The following is a 25,458-nucleotide window of genomic DNA, read 5'->3' as shown; positions in this document are numbered from 1 at the left end:
CTTCCTCCCTCCCTCTCTCTCTTTCTGGTATTATGAGGAAACCCACAGACCACTACGCTTAAAATACCTTAAAAGTCACCCCGTCTCATGTCCTGGTACCCACATATCCGTCCGTTTAACTAGGGCCTTCGCGTACTTGAAGGAAGTCACCGAACTTCCCATGGCTACCCCTTCCCCGGTGCAACAGCTACTCTTTTCTAACCTTTGGAATCCTGTTGCCATTCTGGGTTGCTTCTTATGAAGTTCTTCAGCGTTGCTGACATTCCCATCAAGTGAGGCGCTCAGAGCTGAGGCTGACACTCATTCTAGGGGCAGCCTCGAGATGCGACGCCGTTGACAGATTGGGCCCAAAGTTAGTTCACACATCTCGCTGTCAAATCCCATCTCCCAGATCCTGTTCTTAATTGTGCAGCTGGGTCTCTCTTTCCCACTCAGCCCATCATTATGGTCTGCTGAGATGTTCCGGGATCTTCAATTTGCTGTCAGTCACATTCATGTTATGTGTGAACCTGACCATTGTTCTATTAATGGCCTCGTCCAAGACCCATGGTCTGCGCTGGCCAACCTGTCAGTGAAGACGGAACTCTGGGTGGCCGCCTGGGCCTTCCCTCCAGGCCAATTCTGACGGCTAGCAGCACTTTTGGATGACGAGCCCATCTAATTTGACATCGCTCAGCCCACGTTTCTTTATGTTGTCACAAGATACGACGATCGTTTCCATCAAAGGCCCTACAAAACCCAGACAGCCCTCTCCAGAGTACTCTTCTGGTTAGTCTGTCAAAAACGAAATGAGGCTAGTCTGATATGATTTATTCTTAGGAATCCTAGAAAGCGGTGCTTCCTTGTCTATGTATGTGCTCACACGCTATCCCCTGGGGAGTTCTGTTGAGGGACACATCAAGCCCGCGGCACTGAGTGAAGAAAGCACCTTCTGCACCCTCCCTCCCCATGCCCCGGGACCTCCCGCACCCTCCCACCCACCGGAGGTCTCTGCAGAGTGAGGGCGCCCCACCTGCACGTCGCCCACGACAGACTTGAGACATCCTTTTGCTGGAGGGGACCTCAACTCATTTCACACAGCTGGATGCTGTCATTCCGTCTCCCCCGATATCTTAGGCTGCAATCCCCTTTGATCAATATTTGAGTCCAGATGAAAAATTATGCTCCTCAACAAGGAAGACAGAAGCAAAATAGGAATTACATGGTATTGTTCTCTCTTCATCCGTGTTAACGTTTCCTCATCAGCCCAGAACAGCACTCCTCACTTCAAAAATAACTACACAAGGGGGGCTTCCCTGGTGGCGCAGTGGTTGAGAATCTGCCTGCTAATGCAGGGGACACGGGTTCGAGCCCTGGTCTGGGAAGATCCCACATGCCGCGGAGCAACTGAGCCCATGAGCCACAACTACTGAGCCTGCGCGTCTGGAGCCTGTGCTCCGCAACAAGAGAGGCCACGATAGTGAGAGGCCCGCGCACCGCGATGAAGAGTGGCCCCCGCTTGCCGCAACTAGAGAAAGCCCTCGCGCAGAAACGAAGACCCAACACAGCCAAAATAAAATAAATAAATAAATAAATAAATTTAAAAATAACTACACAGGGGACTTCCCTGGCAGTCCAGTGGTTAGGACTCCACGCTTCCACTGCAGGGAGCATCGGTTCCATCCCTGGTCGGGGAACTAAGATCCCACATGCCTCGTGGTGTGGCCAAAAGAAAAAAAAAAAAAAAAAAAAGCAAAAATTACACAGAAGCCCTTTCTACGGGCCTTAGCTTTTCCCACCAATACTGTCACTGGTCTGTGCTATTTCTCCATTTGCCTTGCTCATGTCCCTTTCTTTCCCTCTTCCATATCTTTCAAGATCAGAGATCATGCATGAGCTCTGAGTGCAGCCCCTGCACCTCTAGATACTTCCTGCATTTTTCATCATTGGGTCCATTTGCAAACCATGTTCAAAGTTTTATTGCAGGATCTCTCTAGCCCCCCTGAACCATTTTTCTTTTTGGAATCTGCTACTAAAAAGCTCTCACTCTCTCTACTCTTTTTGAAATCTGCCCTCCAGAAGCAAGCACTCCACAAGCACGCTCCCCAAGCCCCTCCTCCGTGCCAGGGTCCAAGGACCCGGCGAGCAAAGTCACAGCTCTTGTCCTCACGACGCTCACAGCCCAAGGGGTCAGCAAGGGGCACCAACAACCAGGGCTCTGCATCCGGAGGTTTCTCCGAAGAGGAGATGCCTCATCTCAGCCTAGTCTTGGGGGGTGAGGAAATGTCAACCAGGCAAAGAGGAGGAAGAAGACAGGGAAAGAGGCTTCTCTAGGAAGAGGGAACGGATATTGAAAAGTTCAAGACAAATGCTCATCATGGGTTCGGGTAGCCGCACATTTTCAGGATATGGCTGGAGGGTGGAAGCCTGTGAGGGGACGTGGCGGGGAGGAGGCAGGCTTGGGAAAGTAGGCACGAAAGCCCTCGTACACCAGGCTGGGCTGTTTGAATTTCATCCTGAGCATAGAAGCCTGAAGGATTTTAAGCAGAGGAGTGACAGGGACAGATGTGCATTAGAAGGAAGAGGCCACCGCTGGACAGAGTGGGGATGGGTCACACGGGAGAGAGCCTGGAAGGAGCCAGCTCTGGTTCCCTGGCAGACGTCCAGTGGTGCTGTCCTGAGAGCCTGAGCCGCTGTGGCACCGGAGGGTGATGTGGAGAGGTAACTGTCGTGGGAGATGGGGACGCCTGAAGGGACAGAAGGTGCCCACAGACACCCCAGGCTTCAGGCCATGGGCAGATGCCATCACAGGGCCATGGAAGACAGGAGGAGGTGGTCCCCCTTGGAAGACAGTGACTTCTGTTTCATATGTGCTGAATTTGAAATACTTCCCACTCGGATCTGGTGCTGCGTAGAAAAGTCTGGCCAGAGGTATTGACTCGGGAGCCCCTGGCGCGAAGTTGGCGTTGAAGCCATGCAAGTGGCTGAGATGGGGTCCTGGGTGGAGTCCCAAGGAGCTGGACTCTGAAACGGAGATGAGCGTGCATGGAATTTATGGCAGGAGTGGGGTATAAGGGTGCTCTTGGCATCGCTCCTATCGGGGGGTGAAGGAAGCAGGTCTGGGCCAGGGGGCAAGCCAGGCTGCGATGCAGTCTCCGCAAAGCCCTCAGCCGACCCCGCAAGGGGCTCTGGAGCCGGCAGGGTCCCCGCCTCTCAGAGACATGCAGGCTTGAGGCAGCGGCAGCCCTTTGTACCCCCAGCCCCGGGCTGCTCCCAAGGAAGGGGCCCAGCCAACCTCCCGCAAAGGCAGCTCGACGCTCCCAGCAGCTGGGGAGAGGCGCCCGAGTCCTGCAAGGGGGCAGTGTGGACAGAGCCCCACAGAGCCCCGCCCAGAAAGCCCCCCGAGGCTATGCCAAGGGACCAGAGAGGAGGGGCTGGGGCAGGACCCTGAGGCCAACCAAGGCTCAGGGAGCAGCGGGGGGGGGCCACGGAGGATGGCGCCTTAGGGGGAGGGGCCTGAGGAGGGGAGGGTACCAGGAAAACCACACCGTGCAGCCAGCCAAGGCGAAAATGGGAAGCTTGCGCACGAGGACAGGCCATTAGGTCACTGGTGACAGAGTGCTTTAGGTAGACTGGGGTGGCGCCTCTACTCCCACTGCCCCCCCCCCCCCCCCGCACACAGCCTCTCATAAAGGGGAGCGAGCTTCTGCTCAGCCATCACCCTGCGTGCTCCTGGCTCCATGGGGACCCTCGGCCGTCCTCCCAGCTCCAGCCATGGTCCCTTGACCCCTGGACATGACTTTCCTCTTGCCTCTTGTTCCTCCAGATTTTGAACCCTTCTGAAATCTTGAGGGTCTGGGGTCTTGGTGGACTCCTTCTAGAATGTTCTGGACTTGTCCGCCTCCAGAGGCCCGAATGTCTCTTTTCTCAGGTGAGAACTCCCTCTGAGACACTCTGAGCTCTGAAGAACCCCCGTGTCCAGGGTGGGCAGGGTTCGGACAAGGAGAAGGAGAGAGCTGGGCGTGGAGAGTGTGGACGGCAGCAGGAGCTGCAGGGAGGAGTGGGTGGAGATGGAACTGCCGTTCGAAGGTAGGAGACACACAGAGCACATTTCTTTGCTGACAGAAAGAGCCAGTAGAGAATAAAAAGCTCAAGGTATAAGGACGAGCAAGGATGATGCAGAAGGAAGGTCTGGAAAAGGCAGGACTGTTGAGATCCTGATTGTGGAGGAGGGACCAGGAGGAAAGGCGGGGGTGAGAGCTGTGGGTCCACTGGGTGTGTGTGCAGGGGGCAGCAGTCAGTCATCCTGTGGAGAGAGAAGGGGCCCCGCTGTTTGCTGGGAGGGCAGAGGTGTCTCCAGCAGGAAGCCTGGTGGAGCCTGGAATCTGCTGAGGGCCCCCAGGAGGCTGGCTGGCAACTCAGGGCAGCTCCTGGGCAGCCTGAAGGGGTCAGGGGCCGAGGGGGGGAACCAGGGAATGTGGTAGCACCACACCACGTGGCCATTTTCAGGGTGGGCAGATCTGAAGAACACGCAGGAAGGGAGTTAACAGTGGAGCGAGGGACCCAGGAAACGAAGCTGGGAGAGGCTGATGGGCTGGGAGAAGGTGAACCTGTCCGGGGCCTTGCACGGACCCTCTGCCCACCCGGGGCGGCAGCGTGGAACCCAGAGGGAAGTGAGGAGGGCTCCGCGGAGCTCTGGTGCGCCCGCACCTGTCACTACTCTCGTCCCTGGGGCAAACACCTGGTGACTCTGAAGGCTGCTTTCTCCCAGGGCTGCCTGCTCCTCCCTCGTGACCAGGAATCTGCTTAAGCTGGTGTCACTTCCCCTCTACTTCCAGGGCCACGGTGGCAGCACCCGTGGGACATTTAATAAACTTTCGCAGGTGGTGAAGGAGGGTCCCGAGCCTGGGAACGTCGGCTTTCAGCGGCAGCTCCCTCCCGACGGGGCCCGTGGGAACTGCCGCCGAGGCCTGCGCGGACATGCGCTCTGCCCAGCAGCTCCGGGAGCCACCCCAGAGGGGCACAGTCCCAAGACAGACTTTCCTCCAAGAGCCCCCCCTTCCCATCGGCCCCATCTCAGGTGCTTCGCTCTAGTCTGTACTTTCATTTCTCACAGTTACGCTCAACTCTGCCTTACAGCGCATCCCTTGAAGTCTTGGTCAACCAGGTGGGGAGGGGGCATCACACCCGTGTTGGCGGGGGTTCTCGCTCTGTGCTTAACCAGTCGGCAGGCAGGCAGACGAAGAAAGTGGCAGCCCATCGTCCAACAACACGCCCTCCTTCCCGGGGTCAGTCTGGGCACTGAGCCCAGTGGGGCAGCCGCCAGCGAGGGGAGAACAAGGCCACCACCACGGGGACGCTGTGGAGGGCGTGGCTAACTAAAGAGCACAGTGAATACGGTGCAGCTGTGAAAAAGAATTAGGAGCTCTTTCCGATCCAGTTTGGAACAGCTGCCAAAACCTACGCCGAAGTGGACAGAAGGGCGGGGAGGACAAGCCATAAGCACAGATGAGAAATGGGGACAAGGCTGGGTGGTACAGGCACGGGGGAGGGGGAGGGGCAGGTGTTCAAGAGGTACTCCTTGGTGCCTTTTGAATTTTGTTCTAAGTGCTTTATCTATTTAGAAAAAGAAATAAAATTTCTAAGTAACTGAATACATACCATCCATCCCTATGACGAGCCCTCTTTCCCAGCAACGGGTCTCGGCAGGAGGTTTTACCCTAGTTGGTGTGTCTGTCTGAAAGCAGGTGAGGCCGTTCCATTATACTCACTATGAGCATTTAAGGAGCATCTACCGAGGGCCCTGGAGCTATAAAAAAGATACCCTCGGAAAGACACTGATTCCTGATATCACAGTTTGGCTAACAGACGAACGATGTCATAAATTTAGGATATGGCACAGGTAGTTTCAAATCTGTTGGGAAATGATGGATTACTACGACAGAAAAAAATTGGTGTTGGGTCACTGGCTCTTTGGGGGTGGAAAAAATCAAGTTAGATCTCTGTCTCATACCTACAAAAAATAGATTCCAGATGGGATTAAGAGCCAAGAGAAACAAAGTTATGTAAGTAGTGAAAGAAAATAGAACACAATATTTTTATGCTCTTGGGGTGGGGAAGGCCTTCCTTTTCAAGATAGAAAGATTCAATTACAATCAACTCTCTGTACTATCCATGTACCTTTTCTGTGAATCTAAATCTATTCTGAAATTAAAAGTTTATTGAAGGGACTTCCCTGGTGGCTCAGTGGTTAAGAATCCTCCTGCCAATGCAGGGGACACGGGTTCGAGCCCTGGTCCGGGAAGATCCCACATGCCGCGGAGCAACTGAGCCCGTGAGCCACAACTACTGAGCCTGTGCTCTAGAGCCCGCAAGCCACAACTACTGAGCCCGCATGCCACAACTACTGAAGCCCATGCGCCTGGAGCCTGTGCTCCACAACAAGAGAAGCCACCGCAATGTGAAGCCTGCGCACTGCAATGAAGAGTGGCCCCTGCTTGCCGCGACTAGAGAAAGCCTGCATGCAGCAGCGAAGACCCAACACAGCCAAAAATAAATTAAAAAAAAAAAAAGGTTATTGAAAAAGGGAAGAAAAATCAGTTCACGGAAGGATATACACAAAGGTTTAAAAAGGACAATTTACAGACTTAGGAGGAAACACGGTGTCCAAAATATACGTAATAAGCAACTTATAAATCAATATAACTAAGAAGAAGATAAATTACCTGATAGAAAAATGGGCGAGATATCAAGAGGTAATTTACACCAAGAGAAACACAAAAAGGCCAATGAACATAGGAAAAGATTCTCAATTTCACTGGCAATCAGGGAAATGAAAATTAGAACCACAGGAAGAGATTTTTCACTTACCAGATTAATTAAAACTTAAAAACAAAACTGAGACTACACGGTGTTAATGAGAATGTGGAGAAACAGGCATTTTCATGTCTGTTACTGATTAGTACAGCTTCTTTTGTGGAGGCCAAATTTTATATATACATACTTTAGGACTGCGATTTCAAAGAACTTATCCTATAGAAATATTTGGATAGATGCACAAAGCTTGTATATTGGACAAATATCCAGAACAGGGGACTGGTTGCATGCACACTAGGGAATACTATGCAGCTATGGAAAAGAATGAGGCTCATCTCACACACACACACACATGTGCAGGCACGCCTCGGAGATATTACAAGTTTGGTTCCAGACCACCACAATAAAGCAAGTATTACAATAAAGCAAGTCACATGAATTTTTTGATTTCCCAGTGCATGTAAAAGTTGTGTTTAAACCTACAGACTGGGAGAAAATATTTGCAAGCGATGCGACTGACAAGGGCCTAATTTCCAAAATATACAAACAGCTCCTACTGTTTAGCAGTAACAAAAAAAACAAACAACCCAATCGAAAAATGGGCAGAAGACGTAAATAGAGATTTCTCCAAAGAATCTCCAAAGAAGACATACAGATGGCCAATAGGCACATGCAAAGATGCCCATCATCGCTAATTACTAGAGAAATGCAAATCAGAACTACAATGAGGTACCACCTCACACTGGTCAGAACGGCCATCGTTAAAAAGTCTACAAATAATAAATGCTGGAGAGGGTGTGGAGAAAAGGGAACCCTCCTACACTGTTGGTGGGAATGTAAGTTGGTCCAGCCACTATGGAAAAGAGTATGGAGCCTCCTCAAAAAACTAAAAATAGAGTTGCCATATGATCCAGCAATCCCACTCCTGGGCATATACCCAGACAAAACTATAATTCGAAAAGATACATGCACCCCTATGTTCATAGTAGCACTATTTACAATAGCCAAGACATGGAAGCAATGTAAATGTCCATTGACAGATGAATCGGTAAAGAAGATATGGTACATATATACAGCGGAATATTACTCAGCCATTAAAATAATAATAAAATAATGCCATTTGCAGCAACATGGATGGACCTAAAGATTATCACACTAAGTGAAGTAGGTCAGAAAGAGAAAAACAAATACCATATGATATCACTTACATGTGAAATCTAAAATACGACAAATAAACATATCTATAAAAAAACCTGACTCACAGACATAGAGAACAGACTTGTGGTTGACAAAGGGGAGGGGTGGGAAAGGGAAGGATTGGGAGTTTGGGATTAGCAGATGTAAACTATTATATATATAATGGATAAACAACAAGGTACTACTACACAGGGAACTATATTCAATATCCTGGGATAAACCATAAGAGAAAAGATTATGAAAAAGAAAATATATGTGTATAACTGAATCACTTTGCTGCACAGCAGAAATTAACCACAACATTGTAAATAAACTATACTTCAATAAAAATTTTTTAAGATGTTTACACTATACTGTAGTCTATTAAGTATGCAATAGCATTATGTCTGAAATAACAGTGTATATACCTTAATTAAAAAACACCTCGTTAAAAAATGCTAACCATCATCTGAGCCTTCAGTGAGTCCTAATCTTTTCACAATAGTAACATCAAAGATCACTGATCACAGACCACCATCACAAACCTAATAACGAAAAAGTGTGCAATATTCTGAGAATTACCAAAATGTGACACAGAGACACGAAGTAAGCAAATGCTGCTGGAAAAATGGCACTGACAGACTTGCTCGATGCAGGGTTGCCACAAAGCTTCATTTGTAAAAAAACCCAAAATATTTGTGAAGTGCAGTAAAGCGAAGAAGCACAGTGAAATGCGGTCTGCCTGTATTTATAAACATTTACATACATGTAAATATACATACATATAAAAGTACGTAGAACAAATACAGATCACATGGCCTGGCTGGAGCAAATGGGAAACTGGGGCTGGACCACATGGGGCCTTGGAGACCAAGCTAAGGTGTTTGCACTTGGCCGTGCAGGTGACAGCAAGCAAGGCAAGGCAGGGACACGATAATCACATGTACCTGCAGAGCAAACAGCCTTTGAAGGAGGAGCCAGGGACAGAATGCCACTGCCACCATCCAGGTGAGAGATGGTGAAATGAAAGCAGGAGGGGGCGGGAAGGAGGTAGCTGATTTAAAGTGACCCAGACGAGGTCCCTGCTTTTGTGGAGCTGACATAGAGAGGCAACTAGAAGCAAGGATTTAGGATGTGGAAGGCAGAATGGACAGGATTTCGGGATGAACAGGTATAAGGAGGTGGGGACGGGAAAGCCCTCTAGGACTGCCATTTCTGATGCATGCATCACCTAAAGGTCTTAGACAGAGCTTCGAGAAGCCCAGTTCTTTCAAATACACAGCAAAAGCTTTCCTTTCAGGACTGTGGAAAGGCCTCCTCTCTTCCAGTTCACAGGAAAGAGATCGAGCTTCCCATCTTAGGCTTGAAGTTGAACTCGGGATGTTTGCTGAGGACAGGAGTCTGAGCAGAACTCCAAGCCTGCTCCCAGAAGCTTCCCCTGGGGTGGGGGGAGTTGCAGGGGGGCGGCCCCAGTGGAGAGTGACTGTGTGGGTGCCTGTGAAGGGTCTTCCTGGCGGGGGCCCAGGACAGGCCTGGTTGGAAGGGTGAGAAGGGGTGTCATTCTAGGTGGGAGGAGCTGCAGACGGAGGGCTGGAGAGGAGAGGAGGGGACCTGGGGAGTGGTCTGCACAGGGAAGGGCAAGGGACTCCTTTCGGCTGTGGCCTCAAGTGGGAGAAGGAAGGAGGGGAGAGGGGAGAGACTGGGGCAGGTCCAGCGAATGGGTCTTATCTCCCTGTGGGCTGAGTTTGTTTGTTCACCTTGTTCATTCATTTGAAAAGAACTTACAAAGTGCCAACAGCATGCCAGGCACTGTTCTGGATGTGGGGTGATATGGCAGTGACCCCAGTAAGGGACCTGCTCTCCTGGAGGTGACAAGGAGAGGCAGCCATGAACCAGGAACAAATAGTAAGATAATTTCTGGCAGAGATCAATACTGTCCAGAAAATAAAACAGAAGGATGAATGGAGAGTTTGAGAGGGGGGTGGGAGAGGGGAGTGATCAAGAGACAACACACAGCTGAGGTCTGAATGACGGACGGAACCCTCCCTCCACCGAGGACCGCGGAGGGAGCCGCAAAGAAGGGCGGGTGGGGATGCTGCAGGTCTGAGGCTAACTGTACAAGGCGACGGCTTTGCTAAGACCACGTTAAGAAAATGAGGCTTTTTTCCCTTTGTAATGAACTCATTAGTGAGTTGTAGTTTTAGTTCTTTCTCCTGGGTTTTTGACATTGGGCGGGAGGGGGAGGTTTGTGGGGACTGATGGGGCGGGCTGTGGACGGCCCACAGGCAGGTGAGCACAGGGGCGGGGATAAGCCTCAGACGTGGGGAGACAGAGGTGGAGAAGCACCCACCTGCTCCGGGGCGTCACGTCCAGGAAGAGCTGCACGAGCGCCAGCAGGTTGTGGTGGTGATCAGATGCCCGGCTCAGGGCACAGCACAGCGGCCGGAGCTGCGGGGACAGCGGGCATCAAGGTGGGCTGGGGGGGGCGTGCCCCGCCTTCCACTCTGACCTCCCTACCAGCCCACTCGGGCTGGGGGTGGGTGGTTGGGGAAGTCTGGAGAGTAAGAGGGTGGGTCGTGGAGGCCAGGTAAGGGCGGGAGCAGCACTGTCCCCACCTGGGGCGCTCTAGGGGCCATGAGAGAGCATTCGCGGTGAGGCTGGGGGCTTGGGCTTTGGCTCAGGGGTCCGCCGTACCTTCCCCGGCCACTCCTGGATGTTGTCCAGGAGCAGGAGCAGGAGCTGCTGGAGGTCGGTCTTGGGCAGCAGGCGGAGCCCCACGTCCAAGCCGGCTCGGCACAGCAGCTCAATCAGGCCCAAGAGGCTCCCATCGGCGTAGGCCCCTGGCTGGGCCAGCGCGCACAGCGTCAGGAACTGGAGAGCAGAGAGGGCGCTAGGGCAGGGGTGCCTCCCTGGCACTGTGAGCCCTGGGCCTCGCTGGGAAGGAACTGAGAAAAACAGTGAGGTCTGGAGTCGAGGCCCCTGGGGTCTTCAGGGGCAGGCGCAGGCGTGGAGGGCACGGGCTCCTGTGGCATCCCTCCTGGCAGTTAGCACGGTGCCTGCGACGACGCTCAGCGGTATTCACTGAATGAGAGGCTGAACAGGCCTGCGCTGCGAGCAGAGGGAGGGGTGGGGCTCACCTTACAGATGCAGCTCAGGCTGCTGTCCACGGCCGTCTCCTGCGGGGTGTCCTGCTGCTCCCTCCGGCTCAGGCTAGCCTCACTTTGAAGCTCACTGAGGTAAGACAAAAACAAAGGAAAGGAAACAGGAGGAGACGTGCGCAAGGGGAGAAGTGAGGCAGAGAGGGAGGCCGCACTTGCTGGAGAACAGAGAGCCTGTGGATGATCCATTCAGCCTGGGACCCTGATGCCCTGTGTGTGCTGGTCACCCACTGCTGCGTAACAAACGACCCCCAAATGTAGAGGCTTAAAAACAACAAATACGTATTATTCTATGCAGTTTCTGAGGGTCAAGAATCCAGGAGCAGCGTGGAGGGGCAGGGAAGGGCGGGCGCGTCTGGCTCTGGGTCTCTTGGGAGGCTGCCCCCAAGACGTTGGTGGGGGCACCGCTGTCAGCTTAGGCTTGACTGGGCGGGAGGAGCTGCTTCCCAGCTCACTCAGGGGTCACTGGCCTCAGTCCTTGCCGTGCAGGCCTCGCCACAGGGCTCTGCAACTTGCCCCGGCTTCCCCTGAAGCGAGGGACCTCAGAGAGAGGAGATGCCCTCCTGAGACGGAGGTTGCAGCCTTTCATAACCTAACCTTGGAGGTGACATCGCTTCTGCTGATTTCTCTAGGCCACACGGGCCAGACTGACTTCGGGTGACAGACAGCTGCACAAGGGGATGAATGACAGGAGGTGGGGGGTCACCGGGGCCTCTTGGGGGCTGGCTCCCCAATGCTGCCACTCCAGCAAGGCCTCCAGCTTTAGTTTTCTGGGACTTGGAAACCAGAAAATCATTCTCCACTGCCCCCCAAAAGTCTTCCTTAAAAGCACTCTTTGTCCACACAGTTATGGTGAGTCTGCTCATGCACTGAAAAGGACACTATTTTGTAGCTTACGTCAGGTGAGACGCCAAAGTATCTGCAAGTAAGGTGAAATTAGAGTATAAGTGGTCCTCGAGAACCCCTCCAAAGATGTCCCACTACCATGCTGTCCACGGACAAGCCCGGCATGGCCAGTTTTCCCCTAGAGAGGAAACAGCCTGGATGAAGTTAGAGGCCAGGGTTGTACTGAAAACACCCTCTTTAAAGACCAGAGTCACACTCAGGGTGGCGAGAGTCCTACAGGGAGAGAGGCACTAGCCGACAGCAGAGCCACACCACCCTCTGCACAAGCCTCCCAGGCACATGCTCCCTGGAGGAGACACTGACCAGGGGCACCCTCACTAAAATAATGCTCCTTCTCTGGGCAAGTGTATATTGTTGGTTTCAAATAAGTCAGGTGACTTTATGACAAGGCTCCCTTTGCTGTCTCTTCCACTCCTCCACTCTTACTAACTGGCCTGGAGCTCCTGATAACAGCGCTCTCTCTATAAATGAAGACACCCATGACGACAACAACACTGTCAACAGTAACAGCCTCCTGTGCGGCCACCCCGGCCACAGTTCCCGAGGCTCCAGTGAAAAGGCCCCGCTCTTCTTTACTCCTTGGTGCTGCTTCTCAGAGGGGAAAAAAAGAAACCCATCTCTAGGCACCCGGGAAATTGGTGTCAACAAACCAGAGTTGGGAGGGGGTGCGGGACAGGGCTGGGAGCAGACGTTCCTCCAGGTTTTAGCATTTATTAGGGCCCGAGTACGAACGGGTGAGGCTGGCGCTCACGCATCTGGGCACACGCTGGGCCTGCGTCAGTGTGTGCAGGGGAGTTCTGGTTTGTACCAGCCCGCGAGCACGCACGGGGCCATGCAAGCGTGGGTGGGAATGTTTTCAGATCTCCCGAAGGGTGGGGGCAGCCTCAGAGCCGACTTTGTGACTCTGCCCGAGAGGAGTGGGCTTTCAGAGAGTTTGGTGCTGCCAGTGGGAGGAGGAGTGTAGAAAATGTGCGCTGGTGATGCGTCTTCTCCGAGCTGGGCAGGGGAAGTGTGGCTATGACGAGAGGCCTCTCCTCGCTGGGCAGGAAGGCCAGCCTTCCCAAGTGGACAGGGGAACAGCCCCCCTTGTGCCGCCTCTGCTGGGAGCAGCAGGAAACAAATCGGGGTCCTCGTCCCTGGCCTGCCTTTCTGAGGCTCGACTGGGACGTCGGCATCGTGACTGCTGTTCTGGGACGTGGCATCAGCTCATCCCCAGGCCTCCACCTCGGAGAAGAGGAATTCACAGCCTAATAAGCCCACTCCTCTCCCAGAGGACTCGGCAGGTGAAGGGCAAGTTGAGGGTCCCACCACCAGACTCCACCTGCAAAGCAGCTTCATCCCACCCCTGCCTCCCAGCCTCAACACAGGCTTGGCGGAGTTAGGGCTCTCGGCCCTTGGCCAGCAGCCAGGAGCTGGAGTTTGGGCTGCAATGACATTGTTCTGCACTCTTAAGAGAAGTATGTCAGCTTCTCTATTTGTTTTCCCCTATTATTGTTCGAAAAAAAATAATACAGTGACCCTCTGCACCTTCTCTGAGGGAAGACTGTAAGGGAAGCTACGAGCACTGCCACCACCATGACCGAGAGCCCAGCAGTGGGTCGGGCGCCCCACCACGGGGGCTGCAGGCAGGGTGCTCTCCTCAGGCCTGCACCGCCAAACCAAACCAGACCCGTCATCTGGGCTCTGCGTGACCGAGCTCAATGCAAGGAAGAGGAATAGATGCTGAGCTAACGGAGAGGGAGAGAGGAGCAAATTTTACCTGGATCGAATTACCCTGCCCCGAGGCGGCCAGTTACCAAACGCCCCCTTTCAGTGGATTAGCTGCCATTTATTGACCCCTTTGGCCTCTGCATCAGGCTGCCCTCTTGGAGAACCAAATGCATGAAGGCTTCTGGCACCAGGCAACAGCAGCAGGCTGCTGGTCTTTAGCGGCCAGCCTTGTGGTCTGACCAGGGCTCTTCACCTGGGCTTTGTAATCAGGGAGCAGCCTTGGAAGACCAGCCACTGCCCCCTCTCTTCCCAGGTGAGACCGGGGGTACCTGACGAAGAGTGTCTGAATAGCCGAGTGGCACAGGCCCCCTCTGAGGATGCCGAGGCTCTCGCCTGCTTCCTATCCGGTGTTCACGTTCTGGTCCCTCCTCTGCTGGCCTTTCTTCCCCAAATATCCTCCTGACTTCTCCCTCCCCAGCCTTATCACTGGGCAGAGGGCTACTCTATTTGCAACAAGGCAAACATCAGACGACGTGCACGGTCCAGCAGCAGCAGGGCTGTTTCCTTCTGGAAGGAAATCTTGAAGCATTCAATGAGACGGTGATGAGTTTTAAGGAAATCTGAGACTAGGAACAATTGGTGAAAGACCTGTCTTTCTCATAGCAACGAGCAAGACAGCCAAGCCATGCGCCCACATGTGCCCTCATTTCCAGTCTTGGCCACTGCAAGGCTTGGGGGTACCCCCGAGGAGCCCCAGGGCATCTGTTCGGCCAGCAGAGCCTTAGATGGTGACAACCCTAGAGGTCAACGGAGAAGCACCTGACGTGGAACCAAGTGACACGGGACGAGCCTCCGAGGAGGACGACAGAGAGAAGATGGCCTGCCCTGAAGATTCTCTCGTGGCCCATGTAACCGTGAAGGACGCCACACCCTTGGTGGAAGAGACACCAGAATGTTCCTGGTGTTCCCTGAATACTCTAGAGCAGGGGTCCCCAACCCCCGGGGCCGGTACGGGTCCGAGGCCTGTCAGAAACTGGGCCGCACAGCAGGAGGTGAGCAGCAGGCAAGCGGGCGGAGCTTCACCTCCCTCCCCATCGCTCACGGCAGGCTGGCACATGGGCAGGGTATTTACCGCAGAGCAAGTGTGGTTTGGTCTGGTTTGGTTTGGCAGACAATTACCAAACACAGTCGTGGAACAGGTTCTTAAGAAAGCTTTGGCCTTCCCCTAGAGAAACATCTGCCCACCACGGTGCCCTGAGGGCTTGTCGGCAGGAGGGAGAGGGCTCCCACTCCCACGCAGCAGCCCGTCTGGGGTTCTCAAACCAACTGCTCAAAGAACTCTCAACAGAGAGTTTGGAGGTGCCATAACTGACACCTTTACAACCCATCCACCCAACGCGAGTCGTCTATGTATCGTACGGCTCTGTCCCTAGAGGGTGGGGACAAATGAGCATCGCTGCCCAGGGCACAAAGGGGGCACCCACGACACAAAGTGGAGCACTGTGGAAATTACATGTAAAATTGTGCCTTGCTGGCCATGAGTTGATACTAGGTAATGTGCCAGGAGGGGCTTGGAGACAGACCAAAGAGACTGGGACACATCTTAGGAGAGGAGGGGTGGCGAGAGCTGAGTCAGGAAGGGGCGGGAACAAATGCCAGTCAGAGCAGCAAGACTCAGCAGTGCCTGGCTCTTCCCATCGCCTCGAGGCTGTATCACATGCCGTTCATTCGTGGTGCGAAACTATGTTCAGGGGTACCTGTGTGCTGCGATTCCCCAGACTCTGTGCTTCAGCGTTTGGGCTAGAGCCTGAGCTTGGTAACATTTTTTTTTAACCTCAAAAAATGCACATAATTTGGGAGTTCCCTGGTGGCCTAGTGGTTAGGATTCCGGGCTTTCACTGCTGTGGCCCGGGTTCAATCCCTGGTCAGGGAACTGAGATCCCACAAGCCACACAGCATGGCCAAAAAAAAAAAAAAAAAAGCACATAATTTAAAATAATCATCAGAGGAAATCTTTCCTTTCTCTAACTCGTAAAATGCTTATTGAGCCAAGGCTGGATACCACCAACAATAATGAAAATGGAGCTTTGTACAATGAACGGCCAGGCGTATTACATTTACAGAAAAGGAAATACTTTAGTGTTTCCTAGCATGGATATATGTTTAGAAGAGTCTATTTTGGGGGTAATATTTTGTTTTGTTTTGTTTTTTACATTTTTCCTGAGGTGTAATTGGTACTACACACATTTAATGTACACGATTAGATGGGTTTGAACTGCGTTCAGTGGCTGTGGACCGCATGAGGAAGGACACCAAGGAGGGGGAGATACTCACCTCCCGCCGTGCTGGAGGGGACCCGGGGGCTGCAAAGCAGGGCTGTGGGCACCCAGGCTGTGGAACGCGGCCGTGACCTCTTGCAGCGAGGGGCACCACAAGCTCGTGTCCGCATCTGTCAGGCCAAGGAAGGGCGGGGGGTTAGGGCGGGCACAGCAGGACAGGCCGCACGGCGCCCACAAGCGGGGCTGGTAGCCCCATCCTCGGGCAGCACGGGTGTTATCTGGAGCGGTGAAGCCACCAGTGGTTTCAGATACTTGCTGGCGCTCTGGGAACCTGGACATTCATTCTCCTGTCTTCAAGCTATGGCCACCTTGACGTGCAAGGGACCGGGGAGGACGGCACACTGACCATCTCCACCAGGCAGCCGTTGGGGCACTGAGCTGCCCCGAGCTGAGCCAGATGCCAAGTCCTGAACCAGAGGCCTCAAGACAGCAAGACTCAGGAGACACCAGGCTCCGCGGCCCTGGGCTCTCTGCCACCAAGGGCTGAGGCCAGCTCTGCACCTACTGCGGACTCAACAGCGCCTTGGCGGCAATGTCTGGGCACTCCCAGGTCCACTGTCCCTGCCAGGGGCCCTCCTTGCAGCCCAGGATGCATCTTCTCAGCAAGCTCGAGCTTCGAGGACATTCTCTCTTAACAAGACATGGACGATAATCTAACCACATCAACAAAGGGGAAAAACCTTACAGACTGAGGGCCTTTTCTCCTGTCAGGCTATTTAAGGATATTTTCTGAAGCGGGAGAATAGAGAAATCAAAGGCAACGCGGTGGAGCGTATTTCCCAGCGACGGCTGCACCTCTGCGTCCCGATCTTCTGCACTGCGGCGTCCACAGCCTCATCAAGAGGCAGAGCCCACGTCTCCACCCTCTCACTCCTCCACATCATCTTATGTATTGATCTGATTGCTTCTTGTTTGTCTTTCCCCCTTAGAATGTAAATCCCACGTGGACAGGGACTAGGTCTGTGCTGTTCATCCCTGCACACCCAGAGCCTAGAGGAGTGGCCAGTGTGTAGACGGATGGATGGATGGATGAATGAATGAATGATGAATGAATGAACACATGAATGGAGAGCATCCTACACAAACCTGACCAAGCAGTACATGACTAAGAGGGAAACTGGAAAGAAGTCACAAGCTGGCAGTGCTGAGAATGCAAATGAGGGATCTGACAGCGGGTGAGTTGTGGGAATCAAGAGTGTGGAAGCTGGGCCAGGAGCGCATGAGCAGCTCAGGCTTGAACCTTCCCACCTGAGGGCCTCCCTCGATGGACCCCACCATGTCACCAAAGACAAAAAGGCGACCCAGTAGAACCCCTGACCTCAGGGAGCTCAAGTCTAGGAGGGAGAGGAGTCAGGCAGATAAACAAATACAAGAGAGTGTGTTCCTGCAAAAATCTAAGCCACTGAAAGGTGTGGAGCCTACTCAGGGGAGAGGAAATTAACCGGGGGCTGGGGGGGCGGAACGGCAGGTGGGAAGCACACGCCCGGCAAAGGGACAGAAATGACAAAGAGCATGGAAGAGCATGGCACATCCAGCGACCCAAGGCAAGAAACAGGGCATCCTAAACGAGCTGAGATGTCTCGGCAACGGTCCCGTGCGGCTGCAGAGCCAGCAGACGGTGGAACGGCCGGCAGAGGGTCTGAGTCCCGTCCAGGGACGAGCCTTCGGCCGGTCGGCATCGAGTGTCTCTCTCTGGAAACGTATACGGGTCGAGGCTCACCCAACAAGTAATGAGACTCTGGGAGGAGGAAAAACCTTCTTGTTTATTTTTTTCCTCTTGGGCAGCTTAACAAGTCCGAGAAAGGTAATGCTACCCCTTGCCCGCTTCACAAACGAGCTGTGAAGAATGAAGGCTGCAAAACACAATGAGAGAGGACTGTTTCCCTGAGCCTGAGCCATGGGGGACGGTGTGGGCGGCCGGTGACCTTGCCAGGGAGGGGAAGACGGTGTGGCCAGACAATCAACCGAGGGCAGGGCCCCGGAGACCCAGCTGGGCGGTGACATCCTGCCCGCAGCCTTGGACCCGGCTCCCCGCGGCGGCCCCCGCAGGTGCCTCTGTTGCCCTGAAGCCCCATGACAGCAGCAGTGCGGACCCCGCCGGCCAGAGGCCCAGGCTGGCCTCGGCCCCTCTCCTTGCGCCTCCCCGGCGATCACTCCACACCCCCGCTCCACCCGGGCTGAGGTGTCAGGAGCGGTCAGAGAAAGGGGCCTGGGTCACCTCGGGGTAAATCAGTCCCCATCTGACAGCCCGGGAATTTGGTTAAGTGAGGACAGGCACCCGAGAGCCCGTAATTAACGCTGCCCGTAAGTAGGCCATGCGCTCAGCTTTTCCCGAGCACGGTTTGCCCCGAAGGAGGGTTTTCTGGAGAGCTGACACAGAAGAAAAGTCTCGCGAACTCAGCTCCTCTACGCCCACAGCACAGTCATCTGAGGTGATCCCCCGGGGGAGCACCAGGGCCCTGGGCCGTGTCCAATGCCAGCGCCAACGGCCCCGTGCATCTGGGCTCTGTTTATTAACTGTGAGCCTGAAAGCTCTCCTGGGATGGAACTGAGGCTTCGGGGGAAGTCAGGGGAAGAAAGGCATCAGGTCTGAAATAAAAGTGACTTTTCCATCTGCGACTCCGAAGCTGCTTTGTTTCACGTAACCCACTCTCCTGGCACCGTTTGCACAGAATGGGAAAACCACACACATCCCGAGAACCTCCCCAGCACCGGCCATGCCAGCACCCCTGCCCGGGCCTCCTCACCCCTTCTTCACACCCACCAGGTCCCATCCTGGGCCTTAGGGGAGCGGAGTCTTCAGACATCTGTCCCTGTCCTCCCCCTCCCCGCCCCCAAACTGAGTTGCTAAGGAGCATTCTGGGTGTTGCAGGCGCCATCTGACTGGGTCCTGATTCTCTGTCACCGTCTGAGACCCCTCAGTGCCACAGCAGGCGGACTCCCCCGTCAGCTGTAACGGGGGTGCTGGTTCCCAAAGGAACGCAAGCTACCGACCCATCACACACCCGAGTGTGGGTGGGGCTCATAACATTTAGGGGAGGCTTAAAATCGTATGGTTTCTCATCCTCCCAACTCTGACTACTTAACTCCCCTCAGCACTCTTGTATTTAGACTTAAACTTGTTCTACATCATGGGCTTTAGTCAATCAGCTCTGGCCCTAGTCATTTAAAACTGTTATTCAGGGCTTCCCTGGTGGCGCAGTGGTTGAGAGTCTGCCTGCCAATGCAGGGCACACGGGTTCGAGCCCCGGTCCGGGAAGATCCCACATGCCGCGGAGCAACTGGGCTCGTGAGCCACAATTGCTGAGCCTGCACGTCTGGAGCCTGTGCTCCGCAACAAGAGAGGCTGCCATAGTGAGAGGCCCACGCGCTGTGATGAAGAGTGGCCCCCACTTGCCGCAACTGGAGAAGGCCCTCGCGCAGAAACGAAGACCCAACACAGCCATAAATAAATTAAATAAATAAATAAATAAATAATTTTTTAAAAAAACCTGTTATTCAGTCAACAGACAGCAAGTGAACAGCAGGCGATTAAAGTTCTGGTGTCATGGAGCTGAAGGTTTCGTGAGGAAACAGACAACGCTCACGAAAAATAAACATGCCGTGCCAGGGTGTGTAAGTGGCGGGGAAGGAAAGGGGTCAGGGTGACGCAGGGCGATGCTACGGGCAGGCGGAAGAGCCCTGTAGAGACCTGGGTCCAGTCAGGAGCCCAGCGTGTTGGAGCTGGTGCCAGGCCCAGGGGTGGGGGACGGCGGGAGGGGACGGGGACAGGGCCAGAGAGGCCTGGGAGGGGAGGGGAGGGGTCCGGCCCACAGACCCAGCCGTCTGTGGGGTAGGACGAAGGGCGAAGGAGACGTTATCAGAGGGATGATCCGAGTGTGTGGTAGAAACACAAAATCCTACCCAGCCCACATTTCAAGAACACACACATTTCGCTGCCCCAGCTGCAGCATGAGCACGGGACAGAGCCCCTCACGGCTTCCCCACAGAGCACCGCCCCGACCCAGACCCACTCGCTGCCGCTCCGGCCTCTCACGCCCCCTGGCTCCCCCTCCAGACCTGCGCCGCCTGCTTTCTTCCTAATCTCCTTCTTGTTCCTTCTCTGCTGGGCAACCCACCCTGCTGGCCCCTTGTTTTCCCTTTTCTTGCCATTCCCCCGGAGCTCAGGCCCTCCCCACGGGGCCCTACAGCCTCCCTGCCTACCTCGCTGCATGTAACACAGTGGGCACCCACCCCTCCACACCCCCCCCCCACACATATATACACCCATCCGCCCGCCCTCCACAGCCACACGTACACACCACACACCACGCTACTCACACACATCCCCACACATGTACCGACACGCCCCACCACACAGATGCGTGCACATACCACCCATTCACACACACACACACGCACATGCGCACGCACACACACACACACACACGCACACACACACACACGAGGCTCTGTCAGCCCCTGGTCCGTTGATCCACGAGCTGAGGGTGTGTGAGACCTGCATTGAGCCAAACCACTGAATCCACGGTATCCTCTAGAATTAGATTCGGCTGCAAATAACAAAAAGCCCCCAAACAAAACAAAAACCCACCTGGGCTTAATAAGCTAGAGTTTTATTCCTCTCTGATGACAAAGCAGCCTGGAGTGGGCGGCCACGCAGTGGGGAGCCGACTGATCTGTGGGAGCCTGGGTGACGGTGCTGCCCCACCGTTCTCAGCAGGTGCCCCGCCTTCTCAAGACCACCTGGCAGCCCAGGGTGGTTGCCAGAGGCCCAGCTATTGTGTCTCACCTCCAGGCAGCTACTTCCTCACTTTGCTACTTTAGTACACATTCTTGGGTTGTTTTTAAGGATGCAAGGTCCCTTCAGTGTGACTCAGGAAGGCAGCAGCAAACTACCCTCTCAAGTTTCAAAAGCAAGAATTTGAGACTGATTCAGACTCAACCAAAGACGTCCCAGTAACGTCCCTGAATCCATGGCCCACCGGTTCTCTCTCACTTTGGATTTCTGAACCTGCAGTTTTGGGCATGGTCCTGACCTCTGGAATAAAATGAAACAGAAGACACCAGGGACTTCCCTGGTGGCGCAGTGGTTAAGAATCCTCCTGCCAATGCAGGGGACACGGGTTCGAGCCCTGGTCCGGGAAGATCCCACATGCCACGGAGCAACTAAGCCCGTGCGCCACAACTACTGAGCCTGCGTATTAGAGCCCGCAAGCCACAACTACTGAGCCCGCGCACCTAGAGCCTGTGCTCCACAACAAGAGAAGCCACCGCAATGGGAAGCCCACGCACCGCAACAAAGAGTAGCCCCCGCTCACCACAATTAGAGAAAGCCGGTGCACAGCAACAAAGACCCAACGCAGCCAAAAAAAAAAAAAAAAAAAAAAACCCCAAAAACAACAACAACAACAACAGAAGAAAAGGTCTCCACACACAGCAGCTTGGGCAGCAGACAGTCTAAGGGAAGGTGGTGTCTGCTGTATGTTCTGGATCAGGGGCCCAGCTAAGAACCTGATGCAGTGGTCCTCAGACTTGTCTGTACAGTTTGGAATCACTTAGGGAGCAGCTTCAAAAATTGCTGCCACCTGTGTCCCACCCCCCAGTGACTGTGGTTTAATTAGCGTGGGTGTGGCTTGGGTTCTGGAATTTTTAAGAAGTCCCAAGTGACTCTAATACCAGCCAAATTTGGAAACCACTGAGCTAAGGAAAGCCATGGCCCTCACTCCAGAGCGGCACCCTGGGGCCCATCCTCACTTGCTCTGGCTGATAATGCGGGCGGGGGAGAGGGAGGAATGAAAGGAAGGCAGCCCCAGTTCCCCGTCACTCTCAGGGCTCACAGCCTCGCTCCCAGCCTTTCTCAGCCTGGCTGCACGTCACGACCACGTGGGCGTTGAAAAAAATCCTGTGCCAGGTACTGTTCTATGTGTGTTCTGGGAGAGCAAAGCTACCTGCGCCCAGCAGCTCACGGAGCGGCACCCCGTGACCCGGCTGTGCAGGTGGTGGGTCGGAGTCAAAGGTCCAGGGAGCAGGGAGATGCCCGCTGAGCTGGGGTAACGCACGCATGCTGGTCCCCACAGGGCTCGCGGACCCCGTGTCCTGACCTTGGAGGAGCAGACAGGCAGCTCCCCAGCTGACTGACCGCAGGGTTTCAGAGGACCTGGTGGGGAGAGATGCTGACGTCTGCTGTGGGCAACACACACGGTCCCGGAGACGTGGCCACTCATTCAACGGATATAGTCCGCGTCCTACTGTGTACTCAGCTCATGGAGCTGCCAGGAACGCAAGTGAAGGGTACAACAAAAACGAGCAAAGACATGGTCCCTGAGCTCTGGGGCTCACAGCCCATCGGGAGAGACAATATGAATCAAAGAATCCACACATCAGCTATAACCAGAGCCACAAAGAGTGGGAAAGGGATAGTGGGAGTAGAGGAAGGTGGGGCTGGATGGGGGGTGGGAGCGGGGGCAGTGCAGACCTCCCTCAGGAGGCAATGCTAGAGAGGCCGTGTGAGCCCAAGGAAGAGGTGGAGTGAAGAAGGCAAAAGCCAGGGAGCTGCTGGGAGGAGGGAAGAGAGATCCTGGGTGGAGAGACCGGCACATGCAAAGGCCCTGCAGCAGGAGGACAGATCGGGGGTGGGGGAAAGAAGGTCAGTGAGGCCGGAGCACAGAGAGCAAGACAGAGAAAAAGATAAAATGAGCTGGACTGGGGGGTCAGGCTGACCACATAGGAAACTGTGCACTCCATACAGAGAGTATGAAGCTCAGGCTTTCCAGCCCCTTAATTATCTGTAAAATGGGAAAATAATAGTATCTACTTGTTGGATGGTTGCGGTGACTGAATGAGACTGGCAAAGCCCTGGGCTCAGTGCCTGGCACGAGCTCTCTAGAAATGTTAGCTCTTATCCTTAATGAAACTACTTTTATCATCACCACAGACAATAACATGTTTCAAAAATGAGGATCAATTATGAAGCTGAATTACTGTTATTGTCGTGTTCCAGTTGAGGACTCTGGAGGGGCCGCGCTGAGCCAACGACAGTTCACAGTTCCGAGGGAGCTGGTGCCGGGTGGGGATCTCCCGGGTGGTCCTCAACGTGTCTTCCTGCCCACGTGGGTCTACACAACACTCTCGCAGCACCAGGGTGCTGGGGCGGCAGACCTGGATCCCGGCCTGACTCTCGGGGCCTGGGGATAGAGGCACCTGCCCTGTGAAGTTCAGAAGTGAAGGGCACCCACACATGAGCACAGAGTGGGCCCTGGGCCTGGCACGTAAGTGCTCCTTGCACGTGTGTGATCCACGAATAACAAGGCCGTGTGGAGCCCTGAGGGGCCACTGTCCACAGGCTGGGCCTCCACTCCGGGAGGCTCCAGGGGCTCTGGATGGATTGCTTCCTGCCACTCCAGCTGGAGACTGCCCCGCCCACCACGGGAGACAGATCAGGTGAAGGGAGGACAACTCCTTGTAAGACCGCGAAGCGCGAAGAGTAGAAAGCCTCAACTGGATCTTATAGACTAAGGGGTTTTTGACTGCTTGAAAACCATGTGAGGAAACAAAAAGAAAAACAAAAACCAACCAGCTGAGAATAGTCTGAGAGATAAATGGCCAAAACAGAACTACAAAAATTAAGAAGAGGTACAGACAGTATTTAGAACATTTGTGCTGCTTAGTTCCTTCAGTTTATCTAATGATCTCTGATTTATAAAGAAGTACATTTTTGTTTTGATAACAGCTATCATTTTGAGTGTCCCCTGTACACCAGGTGTTTCACATACATAATTGCTGCTAACTCTGAAAACAATCCTTGGTGCTCAGTGCTGGCCCCTCAGGTGAGAACTGGGCATCTGACTGCCCAGTTCCACCTGTGTCCTGATGCCACTCCAACGCTGCTGCAGGGTTTTGCCAAGGGAGTGACTGTCGGACACCCTGTCTCCACTCCATCCACCCCATCCTACACACCATCACCAATCATGCATCCCCGTGTTCCCATGATATGTCGCTGCTCAAAATTTCCAATAATGAGTCTGCCCAGAGCTCCAATCAAAGAATGCTTTTGCTGGTCTCCAAACTTTTTTTTTTTAACTGGAGTATAGTTGCTTTACAATATTGTGTTAGTTTGTACTGTACAGCAAAGTGAATCAGTTCTACATACACATATATCCCCTCTTTTTTGGATTTCCTTCTCATTTGGGTCTGCTGGTCTTCAAACTTTTTTGATGGTACACATCTGTCATTAAAATTTTTTAAGTTATACCTCCAACAAATACACATTTATAAGCTATGTAATTGCACAGTGATACTAATATGTATGTGATATAACATATTAAAAAGAGAACTTAACATGAGCTACAGTGATCTAAGTTTCCACCTTAAGAAACGGGGGGGGGGGGCGGTGGGGAGGGAAGCAAATCAAACCCAAAACAAGCAGAAGAAAGGAAATAAAGGTAAGAGCAGAAATCAGTGAAATAGAAACAAAAAGCTATAAGGAAAATAAATGAAACCAAAAGCTAGTTCTTTGAGAAGATCAATAAAGTTGATAAACCTGTGACCTGACTGATCTGGAAGTAGAGAGAAACACAAATTACCAATATCAGAATGAGAAAGAGACCATCATCATTGATTCAACGGACATTAAAAGGATAATAAGGACTTCCCTGGTGGCTCAGTGGTTAAGAATCCGTCTGCCAGTGCAGGGGACACGGGTTCAAGCCCTGGTCCGGGAAGATCCCACATGCCTCGGAGCAACTAAGCCCACGTGCCACAACTACTGAGTTTGCGCTCTAGAGCCCACGAGCCACAACTACTGAAGCCCACGCACCTAATGCAGCCAAAAATAAAATATAAATAAATAAATTTTAAAAAAGGATAATAAGAGAATATTATGAAAAAGTCTATATCAATAAATTTGACAATTAAGATGAATGCACACAAACTAACAAAGCTTACTTAAGAAGAAACAGATATCATAAATAACCATATATATATTTTTAAAAACCAGATTTGTAGTTTAAAATCTTCCCACAATGAAACAAAGCTCAGATGGCTTCACTGGCTAATTTTACCAAACATTTAAGGAAGAAATAATACCAGTTCTACACAAACTCTTACAGAAAATTGAGGAGGAGGGAATACTTCTTAACATATTCTATGAAACCGGCATTACTCTGATACCAGAACCAGAAAGAGAAAAGTACAGACAAATATCCTTCATGCACATAAATGTAAGAGTTCTCAGCAAAAATTTACCAAGTTGAATCCAACAATACATAAAAAATTAATATATCATGACCAAATAGGATTTATTCCAGAATGCAAGGATGAAGGAATAAACATTTGAAAATCAGTCAGTGTAATTCCCCATATTAAGAGACTAACGA

At 53.0% G+C, this 25,458-nt stretch overlaps 1 protein-coding gene across 1 annotated transcript in view; it reads right to left on the bottom strand.

The window, feature by feature from the left end:
* FAM178B (family with sequence similarity 178 member B) overlaps positions 1–25,458 on the bottom strand; it is an 86,316-nt gene that overhangs the window by 28,896 nt on the left and 31,962 nt on the right. Inside the window, exons 7-10 of the mRNA XM_082356199.1 lie at positions 16,080–16,194; positions 11,109–11,202; positions 10,666–10,842; positions 10,322–10,419 (exon numbers count right to left, since the gene is read on the bottom strand). Coding sequence (XP_082212325.1) covers positions 10,322–10,419; positions 10,666–10,842; positions 11,109–11,202; positions 16,080–16,194 — 484 coding nt within the window. The remainder of the gene's footprint in view (positions 1–10,321; positions 10,420–10,665; positions 10,843–11,108; positions 11,203–16,079; positions 16,195–25,458) is intronic.

Source organism: Balaenoptera borealis (genome assembly GCF_965194805.1).
Source record: "Balaenoptera borealis genome assembly, chromosome: 15".
In the NCBI taxonomy this organism is placed as follows: Eukaryota; Metazoa; Chordata; class Mammalia; order Artiodactyla; family Balaenopteridae; genus Balaenoptera; species Balaenoptera borealis.
Note: the sequence above shows the minus strand (reverse complement) of the source record. Positions and strands in the feature narration are given on the sequence as shown.